General features: G+C 36.2%; 1 protein-coding gene across 1 annotated transcript in view; it reads left to right on the forward strand.

Annotated features, from left to right (window-relative positions):
- Window positions 1–6,737, forward strand: part of Pus7 (pseudouridine synthase 7) — a 46,805-nt gene extending 40,068 nt beyond the window's left edge. Inside the window, exons 14-16 of the mRNA XM_076862410.2 lie at window positions 3,432–3,561; window positions 4,937–5,028; window positions 6,163–6,737. Coding sequence (XP_076718525.2) covers window positions 3,432–3,561; window positions 4,937–5,028; window positions 6,163–6,299 — 359 coding nt within the window. The 3' untranslated portion in view covers window positions 6,300–6,737. The remainder of the gene's footprint in view (window positions 1–3,431; window positions 3,562–4,936; window positions 5,029–6,162) is intronic.
- Window positions 6,738–15,072: the final 8,335 nt, after the last annotated feature.

A 15,072-nucleotide genomic window follows, 5' to 3' on the forward strand; every position in this document is an offset into this window, starting at 1 on the left:
GCACCACATAAAATAAATTTAAAAATAAAGGTATTGGGTCTAACTACAACTAAAAAATAAATATTAAAAAAAAAAAAGAATTATTTCTTTTACCTTCATGGATGCCATTTGAGCAAGTGGACATTGGAACATTGGAACAGGGATTCAGAAATTGAAAAAAGAAAGCAGCTCTGACCATGGGTCCAATTTAACCCTTGAAGTTACTCCTGTCCAGGACTAATCTGTGGGTGGGGTGATTTTTTTTTTTTTTATATCTTTATTTTTTGTTTGTTTATTTTTATGTGGTGCTGAGGATTGAATCCAGTGCCTCAAGCGTGCTACGCAAGTTCTCTGCCAGTGAACTACAACCCCAGCCCCATGGGATAACTTCTTTTTTTATATATATATATATTTAGTTGTCAATGGACCTTTAATTAATTTATTTATTTATACGTGGTGTTGAGAATCAAATGCAGTACCTCACACATGGTGAACAAACACTTTACCTCTGAGCTACCCCAGCCCATTGGGTGACTTCTTATTAAAATATTTTTTCTTTCAAGAGACCAGAATTATTTTACTTATAAATGTTGTATTTCTTGAAACTTTATGAGTTAGAAAATTATTAAAACTAATAATGGTTCTGTCAATTGGCTAATGCAAATATTCTACAAGGATTAAATAGGACTCTTTCATTTGTATGTTGATTAAAGCAACCCCATTGCTGTACTGTAACACTTGCACAGGCTGACTTACTAAGGGAAAGGAGTGGATGGGGGGAAGTGAGGTGAGTAAGAGAGAGGTGTAATCTTTCTGTCCTGGTCAGGAACCAAGAACCTTGAACTAGTGGAAGACACTTAAGATGCTAAAACCCACACTTTCCCTTTGTTTTAGTCAAGGTCCTCCAGAGAGACAGAACCAATAGGATATACATAGAGATAAGAAAAAGAATTTATTAGGAGAATTGGTTCACTTGATTATGGAGGCTGAGAAGTCTCAGAATAGGCTCTCTGCAAGCTGGAGAAACATAAGTGGTCATAGCATGGTTCAGTCCAAATCCAAAGGCTTGAAAACCAGGGAAGCCAGTGGTGTAACTCTGAATCAGAGACTGAAGGTCCAAGAACCTGGGGGTGTTGTGATAGGGGTGCTGGTATAAGTCCTAAGAATCCACAGGCCAGAGAACCTGAAGTTCTGAAGTTCAAAGATATGAAAAGAAGGGTATCCCAGCCTAGGAGAGAGAGGGAAATCATTTGCTAGTCTGCCTTTTTATTTCATCCAGTCATGTCCACAGTGAAGGCAGGTCGTCCCCAGTCAGTCCTCTGACTCATGCCACTCCTCAGGAAACATCCTCACATACACTTGGGATAGCCCAATCAACCTAAAGAAAAGCAAAAATCACCTGGGTTTTCGTTTTAGCAGAAGAGGGACAAAGTCAGTGCCTATTGAACATTGAGAATAAGTAATGCTTTGCCAGCTATTGGAGTATCCCTTAATCTAGTCAAGTTGATACTTCAAATCAACCATCATAAGAAAGATGGATACAGGGCTGAGATTGTACCTCACATATGAAGCACTGGGTTCGATCCTCAGCATCACATAAAAATAAATAAATAAAATAAAGGTATTGTGTCCACCTACAATTAAAAATATTAAAACAAAAAGAAAGAAAGAAAGCTGGCTACAACTGTCAAGATGAAGAACTTGGCTGGTACCAAAAAGAACATACATCATCAAGCCTTTGACAAGTCCATTCATAAAATTTTATAGCCATGATGGGGATTTATATGCTGGCCAGGTGGTATTTCACTATTTGGATATGTAACATATGCACACCTTCTATCCAACAGTGTTTATTTAGGGATTCCTATTGTCTTCAGTGTGTGATGGAGGCATCTTTCCTTGACTCTGTACTATTTTTTTTTTTTTTTTTAAGTACTAGGGATTGAACCCAGGTGCACTTAATCACAGAATGGCATCCCCAGCCTTTTTATTTTTTATTCTGAGACAGGGTCTTGCTAAATTGCTTAGGGCCTCACTAAGTTGCTGAGGCTGACTTTGAACTTGCAATCCTCCTGCCTTAGCCTTCCAAGTCACTGGGATTACAGGCATGCACGATAATACCCATCTCTATCCAGCGTTTTTAATGAATATCTTGTATAAAGAAATACAGTTATATTTATAAGTAGTGTAAGTTAAGCAAGTGTTTAAGAAGAATTGTAGAAGGCATTTAATAGGGTAAAATGTGAATTCTAATGTTTACATCCACTGATCAAATAAACAGAAAAAACCGAATTTGATACAGTAGTCTCTATATAAAAAGTTTAAAGTAATTTAGAGTTGTTGAACAAAAGCCTGTTAAAGGATTTGGTGGAAAACACAGAATTGTAAAGTGAGGGCAATTGACAGAACCATTATTTAGTCTAATGAAGATGTGACTTAGAGGTCCGACTTTTATGACTACATGTAGAAGAAAGTTCCACTGTGTTCCAAAGTAATCAACAACAGTTACAAGGGAACAGGGCTGGGGTTGTGGCTCAGTGGTAGAGTGCTTGCCTAGCATGCATGAGGCACTGGGTTCAATCCTTAGCACCACATAAAAATAAAATAAGATTGTATCCACCTAAAACTAAAAAATAAATTTAAAAAAAAAGTTACCAGGGAATAGATTTCAGTTTGGAATAGGAAGAACTTTCCTTTTAATTGGTTCATTTTAGTTATATATGACAGTGGGATCCATTTTGATATAGTTATACAAGCATGGGATATATCTTATCCTAATTAGGAAGAACTTTCTAATAATTGTGTGCCTCATAAAGAAGTAGTTCCACTTGTTATGACAACTTGTAAGTGAACATTAAAAAACTGTCTCTCTTGTGTAAAAAAAGATTTTCCATCAGGTATGAGGGTGAGACAGATGGTTTTTCAGGGTCTCTTATTTTTATACGTTTATTTATAACTACCTCTTCAGAGAGTGTTTGAAGCCTATGTATATGGTTTCTTCTGACTCTGAGCACAAAATTATAGTTTAGCAACTTTGGGTGAAATGACCTTTGGTAGGTAGCTTGAGAATATACCACATGTACTATGGCTAGCTGCAAAGATAGCCTACAAGTTGGCCAAGCCAAGGATGAAGGTATCTTCTAGTCCCCATTACTAAGTCACTAAGTTTTATTTATTTATTTGTTTGTTTATTAATTGTAGTTGGACACAATACCTTTATTTTATTTATTTTTATGTGATGCTGAGGATTAAACCCAGAACCTCGCACATGCTAGGCAAGTGCTCTACCACTGAGCTACAACCCCAGCCCCACTGTTTTGATTCCAGAGAGCAGACTTAGTATTATAAAATAAGGATGCTAATTGAATTTACATGTTACACTAGTTTTAGTCTACATTAAGCTAACTTGCTGACAGAATTCATTTTAACTAACTTTTTTTATTTTGTATTAGTTAGCGAAGCCTACAGGGAAATGCTCACAGCAGACAATCTTGATATTGACAACATGAGACACAAAATACGTGATTACTCCTTATCAGGGGCTTACCGAAAGATAATTATTCGTCCTCAAAATGTCAGTTGGTGAGTAATAGTCTGGAATGAAGTAGAACTGAATTACTATATACAGTATTAAGTTTTTTCTTCATTTCTATATTTTTCAGTGCTTAGAACCTAGCATGTTACTGTTTAATATTATTGTTGTTCTTAGTACTGTTATCACTACTGCTACTAGTTGGTATTTTTCAAATCATCAGATTAATGAAGGATGAGGGATGTGGCTCAGTGGTAGAGCACTTGCCTAGTATGCACAAGGCCCTGGGTTCAATCCCCACCACTATAAAGAAAGGAAAAGAAATTTAGTGAAAACAACTCTTAGATGTTGTTAACATCAATGAATTATTGAAGAAATGTGTAAAGATTAAACTTTTTTTATTATTTCTAAAAAAACCAAGATTCTTATACAGAGCTATCCTTGAACAAATTACTCAATTAGCTGTGAGTTTTCAATAACAGTCCGGTTGTTGTAATATTGTGTTTCCATAGAGAAAAGGATACTTGTGTCAATTAATTTTAAAATACTTTAATAGTATTATCTAGAACTTTATTTGATAATTTTAAAATGAAATACTGAATTATTTGCCCATTGCCAGGAAATTCTCTCTCCTTCCTTTTCTCTGGCTGTGGGCAATGAAGTTTACAGAGTATCTTTTCCAAGGTATTGATGGTAGTGTAACCACTCTGGAGGAAAAATGTAAGGCCATGATTAATTCAGTCACATCTGTACAAAATAAAGTTTACTATGTCTCAACTTCATATAAAATAATTTCTATCCCAGGGAAGTATTTTGTATCATTTCCATTTATCTGTCATCTTACTGTATAATAATATGGAAACAATAGTCTTGTATAAAATCTGGCCTTGTTCTATTATTGAATAGTTCTATTTATATATTTATAATTATTTACAATAGACTTATGTGTTTTTCTTTTGGGAGAGGGTATTGGTGTTTGAACTTAAAAGTACTCAACCACTGAGCCCATCCCCAGCCCTATTTTGTATTTTTTATTTAGAGACAGGGTCTCACTGAGTTGCTGAGGTTGGCTTTGAATTTACAATCTTCCTGCCTCAGCCTCCCGAGCTGCTGGAATTACAGTTGTGTGCCACTATGCCCAGTTGATTTATGTGTTTTTCTTGTTAAACAAATGATGATGAACACCTTTGTGGTGGTGCATGCCTGTAATGCAGGAGGCTGAGGCAGGAGGATTACAAGTTTGAGGCAGAGGCAATTTAGTAAGACCTTGTCTCAAAATAAAGTAAAAAGGGCTGGGAGTGTGGCTCAGTGGTAGAGCATCCCAGGTTCAATCCCTAGGGCCACAAAAAAGAAATGATGATAAGCAATTTAGTGCCTTTTATGACAGTTCATATTCACTCCTGACTTCAATTATATATTTTAAAGGGAAGTAGTTGCATATGATGATCCGAAAATTCCACTTTTCAACACAGACGTGGACAACCTAGAAGGGAAACCACCACCAGTTTTTGCTTCTGGTAAGTCCACTCAATCTTCAGTTTTTGTGTCAACCAACTTTTACTTCAGTCTGTCATATAAAAGTGTAAATTCTTTTGAATAAATTGTTCTTACGGGCAGGAGTTGTGGCTCAGTGTAGAGTGTTTGCCTAGCATGTATCAGGCTCTGGGTTCGATACTGGCACCACATCAAAGCTAATAAATAAATAAAGGTATTGTGTCCATCTTCAAGTAAAAAAATATTTTTTAAAAAAATTGTTCTTGGGCTGGGGATGTGGCTCAAGTGGTAGTGCGCTGCCTGGCATGCGTGAGGCCCGGGTTCCATCCTCAGCACCACATACAAACAAAATATTGTGTCCCCCGAAAACTAAAAAATAAATATTAAAATTCTCTCTCTCTCTCTTTAAAAAAAAAAAGCACAACACTTCTGTGAGAGGAAAAAAATGAGCTTTAAAAAATAATAAAATTGTTCTTACAATCATCAACACCACTTGTCCACTCTATGATTTCTGTTTTGGGTTTCATCATCTTAGTTTCGTAATTATAATTGGAGGCAAGTCACTAAAACAGTCAATCCCACTGAAAGTGAATGAATGATATAGATTGTTGTGGTATTAGGTGATAGAATCTTTCCTCCTCATCTCCCACAGAGAGGCAATAAAGTGAGTTAAAGTTCACAGGTTATCATGTCAAATTCTTTATGTTCTATATTCTGTCCCCTTTCTTCCTCTTCCAGTCCTAATTGGGATTTGTTTTGTTTTGTTTTGGGGGTTCTTTTTACATGCATTTTTCTCTTGTGCTCTTCTATAATCTACCCTTTTAATGAAGGTTCCTGGGTAGAATTACTGTATAAGTTCAACTAGTTCATATAGTCAACTAGTTCATTTATTTATTTGTTTATTTATTTATTTCATTTATTTATATGTGGTGTTGAAAACCAAACCTAGTGCTCATACAGGCCAGGCAAGTGCTCTACCACTCAGCCCCAGCCCCAGCCCCAGCCCCATTACAGATCTCTTACTTCCATGATTTCATTCTCTTTGAGCCCCTATGGGAAGTAGAAGCCTAAGAAAAGGAGCACGGTTCTTTGTATTTGTAGAGTCTATCTGCAGCTACTGTCATTTTCTGACTGTTCTCTTCTTTCTTCCCTTTCAGAAGGCAAATACAGGGCTCTCAAAATGGATTTTTCTCTCCCTCCTTCTACTTATGCTACCATGGCTATTCGAGAAGTGCTAAAAATGGATACCAGCATCAAGAACCAGACCCAGATGAATACAACCTGGCTGCGCTAAGTAGTACCTCATAGATGAGAAAATGCAGACAACTGTTTGCTTACTGACTTCCTGTTCATTCATCTCTTAATACAGACCCAGATATGGATTTTGAATCTTTGTAGTAAAGGATTCTTTGTATTTTTTAAAGTTTTTATTAGCTTAAAGAAATAATTTGCAATATTTGTATATATGAACAATTCCTGAGGATCCTAATTTTAGCACAGAGATTATAAATTAGTCAGAATATACTTTAGGTGCTTAAATCATAATAAAATATCAGCTTTACTGGCTTTATAATATTTTGGTTTAAAGTAGAAGTTTTAGGTTTTGCTGAGTACATGAAGACAACAGGAATTTTTAACATATCATGAATGGAATGCACAACAATGCATTTTAAGAGCAAATGCAACAAAACAAATCTTGACTATGGATAAATAATTTGAGAGTCCCCATTTATAGATATAAATACACTACTCATTGTCATTATGCATCTCATGTGCTGGATTCAGGTAAGCATTTATTTATATACTTTATAGTTTGCAATGGCTTTTGCATTTATTACCAATGTCTTGCAGGAGAGTTACAGGAATGGGGCCTTTTTCTTAAAATATGTCCATTTTTATTGGTTAAGATCTACTTTTTACTCTAGGTGCCTTTTTATGTTCAGAATTCTTTCCACCAGATTGGCATTTGCACAAAAATAAATAATGTCACAGAAGAAAACTTCTAAATTTTACAAGGGCTCCTTCTAACAGCAGCGTTTACCTGTTGTCATTAACTGCTTAGGTATTTACATTTCTGGCATTGCATAAAACTTTTCTCTGGTGTGAAAGGATAAATATGCCTTTCCAAACTTGGTTAGCATAATTGTATCAGTTTTTTTTTAATTTTCTGTCATTTCTAGAGTCAAATGTTATAAATACTTTTAAAAACTCCTTTTTACTGATTATGTAAATAAATAAATACATAAAACTAAATGAAAATGAGAATTTTGTCCCTGACTAAAGGTAAGAAACTAAGTGAATGAAAGAGCCTTAGAAATGGTGTTGACAGGGCTAGGGTTGTGGCTTAGTGGCAGAGTGCTTGCCTAGCATGTTGAGGCACTGCACATAAATAAAGCTCCATCGACAACTAAAAAAAAAATAAAATAAAATAAATAAATAAATAAAAAACAAATGGGGGCTGGAGTTGTAGCTCAGTGGTAGAGTACTTGCCTTGCAAGTATGAGGCACTGGGTTCCATCCTAGCACCACATAAAAACAAATAAAGGCATTGAATCCATATACGACTAAAAAAAAATTAAAAATGATGTTAACACAAAAGTGTGTCTTGATCAGGTGTGAGATTTGAGAATAATATAAAAAACTATCAAGCCAGACACAGTGGCACATGCCTATAATCCCAGCAGCTTGGAGGCTGAGACAGGAGAATTGCAAGTTCAAAGCCAGCCTCACAACTTAGTGAGGCCCTAGGCAACTTAGCAAGACCCTGACTCCAATTAAAAATAAAAAGGGCTGGGGCAGAGGAGCTGGGGTTGTGGCTCAATGGTAGAGCACTTGTCTAGCATGTGTGAGGCACTGGGTTTGATCCTCAGCACCACATAAAAATAAGTAAATAAAACAAAGGTATTGTGTCCATCTACAACTAAAAAAAAAAAAAAAAAAAAAAAAAAATTAAAGAAAAGGAAGTGGGGCTAGAGATGTGACTCAGTGTTTAAGAGCCGGTGGGTTCAATCCCCAGTACCAAAAAATTTTTTTAATAAACAAATAAAAGATATCAAATGGCATGACCAACTGACTTACTGTTAGACTGGACTAAATATCCCTCCAGTGGTATCACACCTGCCAGTGTGCTTTCTGGAATAGAAAAGAAAGGAATGGAGGAGAACTGTCATATCAGGAACATTACTCCATGCAGTGTGATGACATTTCTCCTTTTTCTGGTGATGGAAAGAAGACTGAGAACAAACAATTCATTCAGCCCTTTTCTTTTAATGACCTGCACCACACTGCCAAAGTTAAAGGACTGGAAATACCACGGTAAAATTATCCTTTTATCTGGCCGATTTCTAGAGACTCTTGTTCTACAAAAAGCTAAATTTATTAAATGTATAGTGGTTCTGTCTGTGCTTTCCAGTAATATCCAGTTCCTATCTTTTGTCAGAATGATTATTGAAAATTATTTATGAAGAAGATCTAAGTCTTCCTATTGCGAAGTGTATCCAGCAGATCCTGCATTTATAAGTCAACATTAAAAAAAAAAAAAAAAAGTGAGGCCAAATGTGGTTTCTTCATCTGGTAAATCCTATGTGTCATGTAATAAGTTAATTTTACTGGCTACATTAGCAAATTATCCATTTCTGCATGTCTTTTTTTAAACACCAGTGGAAAAGTTATGATTTGAAGTTAATTCTTCATTCCTTTTTGAGCCTTGAGGACATATTTTCTAACTCAAGGGACTTAGTATGGAATAAGTCATCACCTTCACATAGAAGTCAGGACATTTTTCATTGTTAACAATGGGAGGAAGTTTCTCCAAGGTAAATTTACAAAACCTGACAGCAACCTCATCCTACATAAGAGTGTTATAGCTGCCTAAATTTTTGCTTAAAGGATATAATAAAGGAGCATTAATTTTTAGCATAATTAAAACTTTCCTGCTTGGCGCAGTGGTGCATGCCTATAATTCCAGCAGCTCTGGAGGCTGAGGCAGGAGGATCACGAATTCAAAACCAGTCTCAGCAATTTAGCAAGGTGCTTAGCAACTCAGTGAGACCCTGTCTCTAAATAAAATACTAAAAGAGAGCTGGAAATGTGGCTCAGTGGTTAAGCACCCCCAGGATCAATCCCCAGCACTCCCGCCAAATAAAAATTTCCTCACAGAAAAGTTAGGTAGATAATCAAGATCATACTAGCAATGTTTTTATTTGTGATTTCATGTTATAGGTAATAATTAGACATCTATTGTACTTATTAAAAAAGAAAAACTTGGTTGATTCTAGAATCTTCATGGTTTCATGTCATAGGTAATAACTAGATATATAGCTATTGTTCTAATTAAAAAATAAATAAATAAACTTCTAGGCAGGCACCTGTAGTTCCAGATACTAAGAAGGCTGAGGCAGGAAGATCACTTGAGCCCAGGGATTAAAGGCCATCTTGGGCAACACAACAAGACCCCATATCCAAAAAAAAAAAGAAAAAAATTTATGGTTGATTTTAGAATCAACCAAAAAATTGGTAGCAGCTGCAATACTGTATTAGTACTTGAAACTTTACCATTTGATCCAAGCAGTATAGATTAGCACAAAATGATTCTTTTAGTGGAATATATTTTTAATTTTGTGGCCAATTTGTACTTTTAAAAGAATGTGTGTATGTATATGTATATGTGTTTGTATACATATGCCTATGTGTATATGTAAATCTAGATATGTAAGGATATACAGACATATATAGCATATATATGTGTGTATATATGTCAGTTTATGCTGATGTATATGTACTGTCTTGGAGCAAAACAGATGAGGAGCTGCGTGTGGTGGTGAACGCCTGTAATCCCAGTGACTCAGGAGGCTGAGGCAGGAGGATCACACGGTTTGAAGCCAACCTCAGCAATTTAGCAAAGCTGTAAGCAACCTAGTGAGACTGTTTGGATTTGGATGTGATGTGTTGCCCAAATGCTCATGTGTAAGGCAATACAAGAAGATTCAGAGGAGAAATGATTGGATTATTAGAGTCTCAGCCCAATCAGTGAGTTAATCACCTGATAGGATTAAATGAGTGCTGACTGAAGGTATGTGGGGTATGGCTGGAATAGGTGGGGACTGGGCATGTGGCTTTGGAGTATATATTTGTAGCTGGCAAGTAGAGATGTCTCTCTGCTGTCTGATCATCATGTGAGCTGCTTCCCTTTGCCACATTCTTCTGCCATGATGTTCTGTCTTACCTCGAGCCCCAAGGAATAGAGCCTTCTGTCTATGGATTGAGATCTCTAAAACTGTGAGTTTCCAAATAAACTTTTCCTCCTCTACAGTTGTTCTGGTTAGGTCTTTTAGTTGCAGCAGTGAAAAAGCTGACCTAAACAAACCCTATCTCAAAATAAAAAATAAAAAGGGCGGGGGATGTGGCTCAGTGGTGAAGTGCCCTTAGGTTCAATCCCTGGTACAAAAATAGATTAGTAGTGTAAACCATTTTTGTTTCAGACATGAAAAAGTTAAGCATAGTAGAGGAATTATGAGTATGTTCATATTCTAAACTTCATTTCTTGAAAAGAAAGTGCTCTTTGTTCAATGGAATCTGCTTTCTCACTTTGTGGGGCTGTATTCCTATAGGATAGGACTGCTTAATTTTGGATGATGAATACTAAAGAAATATGGACACTGTCACCAGAGGAAGAAAAGTGGGGAGTGTATGCAACACTTGCTCACAGATCCCTTAGAATTTAAGAGGCTTCAAGGCTGGGAATATAGTTCAGTTGGTAGAGTGCTTGCCATGCATGCGCAAGGCCCTGGGTTCAATCCCTAGCACCACACACACAAAAAAAGAGGAGCTTCAGTGTATTCAGATTACGATCCCCTACTATAGATAAGTTCTTTCCAAACTTGGAATCACTTGTCAGTTTTCATAAATTGCAAAATATATTTCAGGAAGTCTTAGAATCTGAAATACTACATTTCTAACTAACTCCCAGAGGGTAGACATGCTGTTGGTCTCTATACTCTTGAAGGAGCAAGCAAGATTCTAGACCTGTAATGGCTGCATGTGGCTAAACTTGAATTCAACTAATGAAATACAGTAGCCACATTTTAGCTGCTTCACAAATACATGTTAGTGGCTCTGTACTGCATAACACTACCCTAGTTACCAAATGAGTCACCCAAGATACCGAGAAGAATCTGCTTGATCGGGTGTGACACCTGGTGATGCCAATGACCAGAGGCAAATGCCCACTGAATATAAGTGCAAGTAATGAGATTCAGGGCTTACACTGATTAGGAGTTCACCCTTGAAATAGATACCTTTCTAGGAAACTTCCTTAAACTCACTCCAGGATCATTCTGGAGTCCATTCTTTCTTTTCCACCCTTGCTCTCAACCAGCTGTTGGACATGCCCTGTCTGACCTTATTTGTCCATACAGAAAATTTATCCCCTAAAAAGTCTTAACTGTTAGAACCAAGTTCTTTGCTAGAACTTCTTAGGAAAGCAGCAGCTATAAGAAGCAAGAATGGGTAGAGGGGCTGTTGTGGCTCAATGGTACAGCACTTGCCTATAAGAGTACAGTGTTGGTTTGTGTTAACAGCGTTTCTACCTGTGCTCCTGAGAAGGTACCAGTATGTAAAAAGTTGTCATAGGAAACTGTAATAAAAGTTATCCAAAGCCTTTGTTTCTTAATACATATTTACTGTCCCATCAGAAGCTATCCATGTTTCTCTAGAGCAGCTCTGTCCAGTAGAACTACAATGTGAGCCATGTACAGTATTTTTTAGTTGTAGGGATTACACTCTAAGACTGTCAGTGAACCTAAACCTCAAATATTAGCAACCCTATGGATGCTCTTTTTTTCTTTATACAAGCATAAATGTACAGTAAAATTAATAATAAAATAGAACAATTATGCCATATGCTCTAATAAAAGTTATATGGATGTGGTTTCTCTCCCCCGCCAGTATTTTATTGGTTGAATGCAAGTAACTAAAATTGCAGAGAACAAAACCAAAAGGGGGACTACTGTATGTAATTGAAAAATCTTTCTAGTATCTCTACATCAAGAATATGAAAAGAAACACGTGAAATTAATTTTATGTATTTTATTTAAACCAGTATACCCTCCATATTATTTCAAGCTTAAAATTAAAAACTAAATTTTTTACATTCTCTTTTTTTGTACTAAATCCTCAAACTCTAATGGGTAATTTACACTTAAGGTGTACCTTAATTGGACAAGCTGTGTTTCCAATGCTCAGTAGCCACATGTGGCCACTGGCTACCATATTGGACAGTACAGATCAAGAAGATAATTTATTTGTTGCATGTCATCAATATAATGGCAATTTTGCCTTGGATATTAAGGTTTAATTTGTAAACTTTTGATATATAGGCTAGAAGTAACTAGTTAAATGTGATTTTGAATTGCATAGTGTGGATAAGTTTTATGGTGATTAGGAGTAAATATTTTTCCTATAGGAGCACACATCAAACATGATTGTTAATAGGTTCTGAAATATTTCAGGATGCTTGAAATTTTCTTTAAGCAGTTAAGATGACAGCCTACAGCTCACTCTCTCTTCTATAAATAATGCAAAGCAAATCCCTGTGCAGCCTCTTTGGATTTTTAAATTCCAAATTCATGGAATATAAATTGAGGTTTGGGGAATGAGAATAAGAATAGAGGCAGAAGTAAAAGAAACTTGTGTGAGTAGTTAGCACACAAAGCTGAGAACTCAAGTTATACAAAATGGTAAGGCAATTTAGGCAGGCCTAAGCTTCTGATTTTATTTGGTTTTGTATTTATTAATAATAGCTTTATTGAGATATGATTCACATACCATATAATTCAATCATTTAAAGTATACAAGCCAGAGGTTTTTAATATAGTTGGAGTTGTCCAACTATCATATCAATGTTGCAGTATTTTATCCCCACTAAAAGAAACCTCATACCTATCACTTTGTATGCTTGCATCAGCCCCAGCCCCTGGAAACCACTGCTTTCTTGGCAAGAATTACTTGCAGTCTCTGTAGATTTGTCTATTCTAGTCACTTGTTCAGGTTTCATCCATGCTGTAGCATGTATCAGTACTTCATTCTTTTTTATAGACTAATAATGTTTCATGTATGAATATACCACATTTTGCTTACCCATTCACCAATTGATGGACATTTGGTTGTTTTCACCTTTTTACTAAATAATCCTTTTTTAAAAAAAAATAATAATGCTGTTAAACATTTTTGTACAAGTTTTTGTATGTGGTCATATATATTTCTCTAGGACACACAGGAGTAGAATTGCAGTCATATGGTAATTCTTTAATCTTTGAGGAGCTGTCAGCCTGTTTTCTAAACAGCTGTAACCTTTTATATTCCCACTAGAAATGTATGAAAGGTCCAATTTCTGGTCCATTCTCACCAACACTTGATATTATCTTTTTTTTCAATAGCCATCCTGGCAGGTATGAAGTCATATCTGTCATTTAGGTTTGTATTTCCATAGTAACCAAGTTAAACAACTTTTGTATGCATATTGGCTATTTGTCTATATTTTTAAAGAAATATCTATTGAGAGCCTTTTGCTCATTTAGTGGGTATTTGAATTTATGTTGTTGAATACTGGGAGTTCTTTATATAGTCTAAGTATACACCCTTTTTCAGATATATAATTTAGCGAATATTTTCTCCCATTCCATGGATTGTCTTCGTGTTCCTGAGGGTTGATGTTAAAGGCTGTAGAAGATTTTCTTGTTTCAGATATCATTTGTAAACTTGACCACAGCTTTCCAGGATGAAAACATGAAGTACTTTTGTTTCAGTTCATATCTATACTACCCACAGCATTTGAGAACCGTATGCATACAAGTAGTCACCTGGGGAACATGATTTACTAGCTGTATTCCTCTCATTCTCTCATTTTCTATACTTTTGTCTTCTTGTTTGCAAAAATAATTTCCATCATATAGCTTACTACCTGTTTTGATCTAGACAAAAATGTTTCACTACCACAACACTTCATCAAGAAGACACGGAGTTACTCCATTTGTCAAGGGAATCCACCTTTCTTTAACTTGACCCTTTGCCTTCGCTGATCTTTTTCCTAATAGTACATGTCTAATAAAGTGGAGCTAAAGTCTGTTTCTTTCTTATGCCACCCTAGCTTTTTGGGCCCCTGTGCATTAATTAGGAGGAAGTCATGAGGCAGATAACTTCAAAAAGTGAAAGTCCAAAATTAGAGATAGCTTTATTTAAATACAGCACAACTCATTGACATATCTAATCAGCTTTCCTGTAGAAGAACATGCATTATTCATTCCATAAACGTTTACTGCATTCCCAGTTTGTGAAAAGCACTGTGTTGATATCTTTAGGTAGACCTTGTCCTCAAGGAGCTCCTGAAATGAGTTTGTCTAGTATCGTCTTCCTGTGCATATACCAACTGATTGCAGGAGAAAAACCAGCCCAAAAGCATGCAGTAGGAGGCTAGGATGGGGAAGCCCAGTAGTATAATAAAGTTATGGAAAATGAATTCGAAAGTGGAAAATTTATTAAGTGGATCATCAAAAGAATGGAGATCATTGTTTTTCACATTGAGAAAAGTTTGTAACATTTAAGAAGTTAAGGCAGAGTGTGTGGGGAGAATGGAGGAACTTTGGTTGGTCAAAGAAAAGGGAGGAAAGGGGAGGGGGTGTGGAGGCAGGAATGATGGTGGGATGAGATGAACATCATTACCGTAGGTACATGTGTGACTGAACATGTGATCACATGCAACACTACATCATGTACAACCAGAGAAATGAAAAAGTTGTGCTCCATTTATATACAGTGAATCAAAATACATTCTGCTATCATGTACGACTAATTAGAACAAATTTTAAAAATTCATGGACAAAAAAAAAGAATAGTTAAAGAATATAGTCCTGGGGCTGGGGATGTGGCTCAAGCGGTAGCGCGCTCGCCTGGCATGCGTGCGGCCCGGGTTCGATCCTCAGCACCACGTACAAACAAAGATGTTGTGTCCGCCGAAAACTAAAAAATAAATATTAAAAATTCTCTCTCTCTCTGTCTCTCTCACTCTCTCT

The sequence above is a fragment of the Callospermophilus lateralis genome, chromosome 1 (genome assembly GCF_048772815.1).
Source record: "Callospermophilus lateralis isolate mCalLat2 chromosome 1, mCalLat2.hap1, whole genome shotgun sequence".
Lineage (NCBI taxonomy): Eukaryota > Metazoa > Chordata > Mammalia > Rodentia > Sciuridae > Callospermophilus > Callospermophilus lateralis.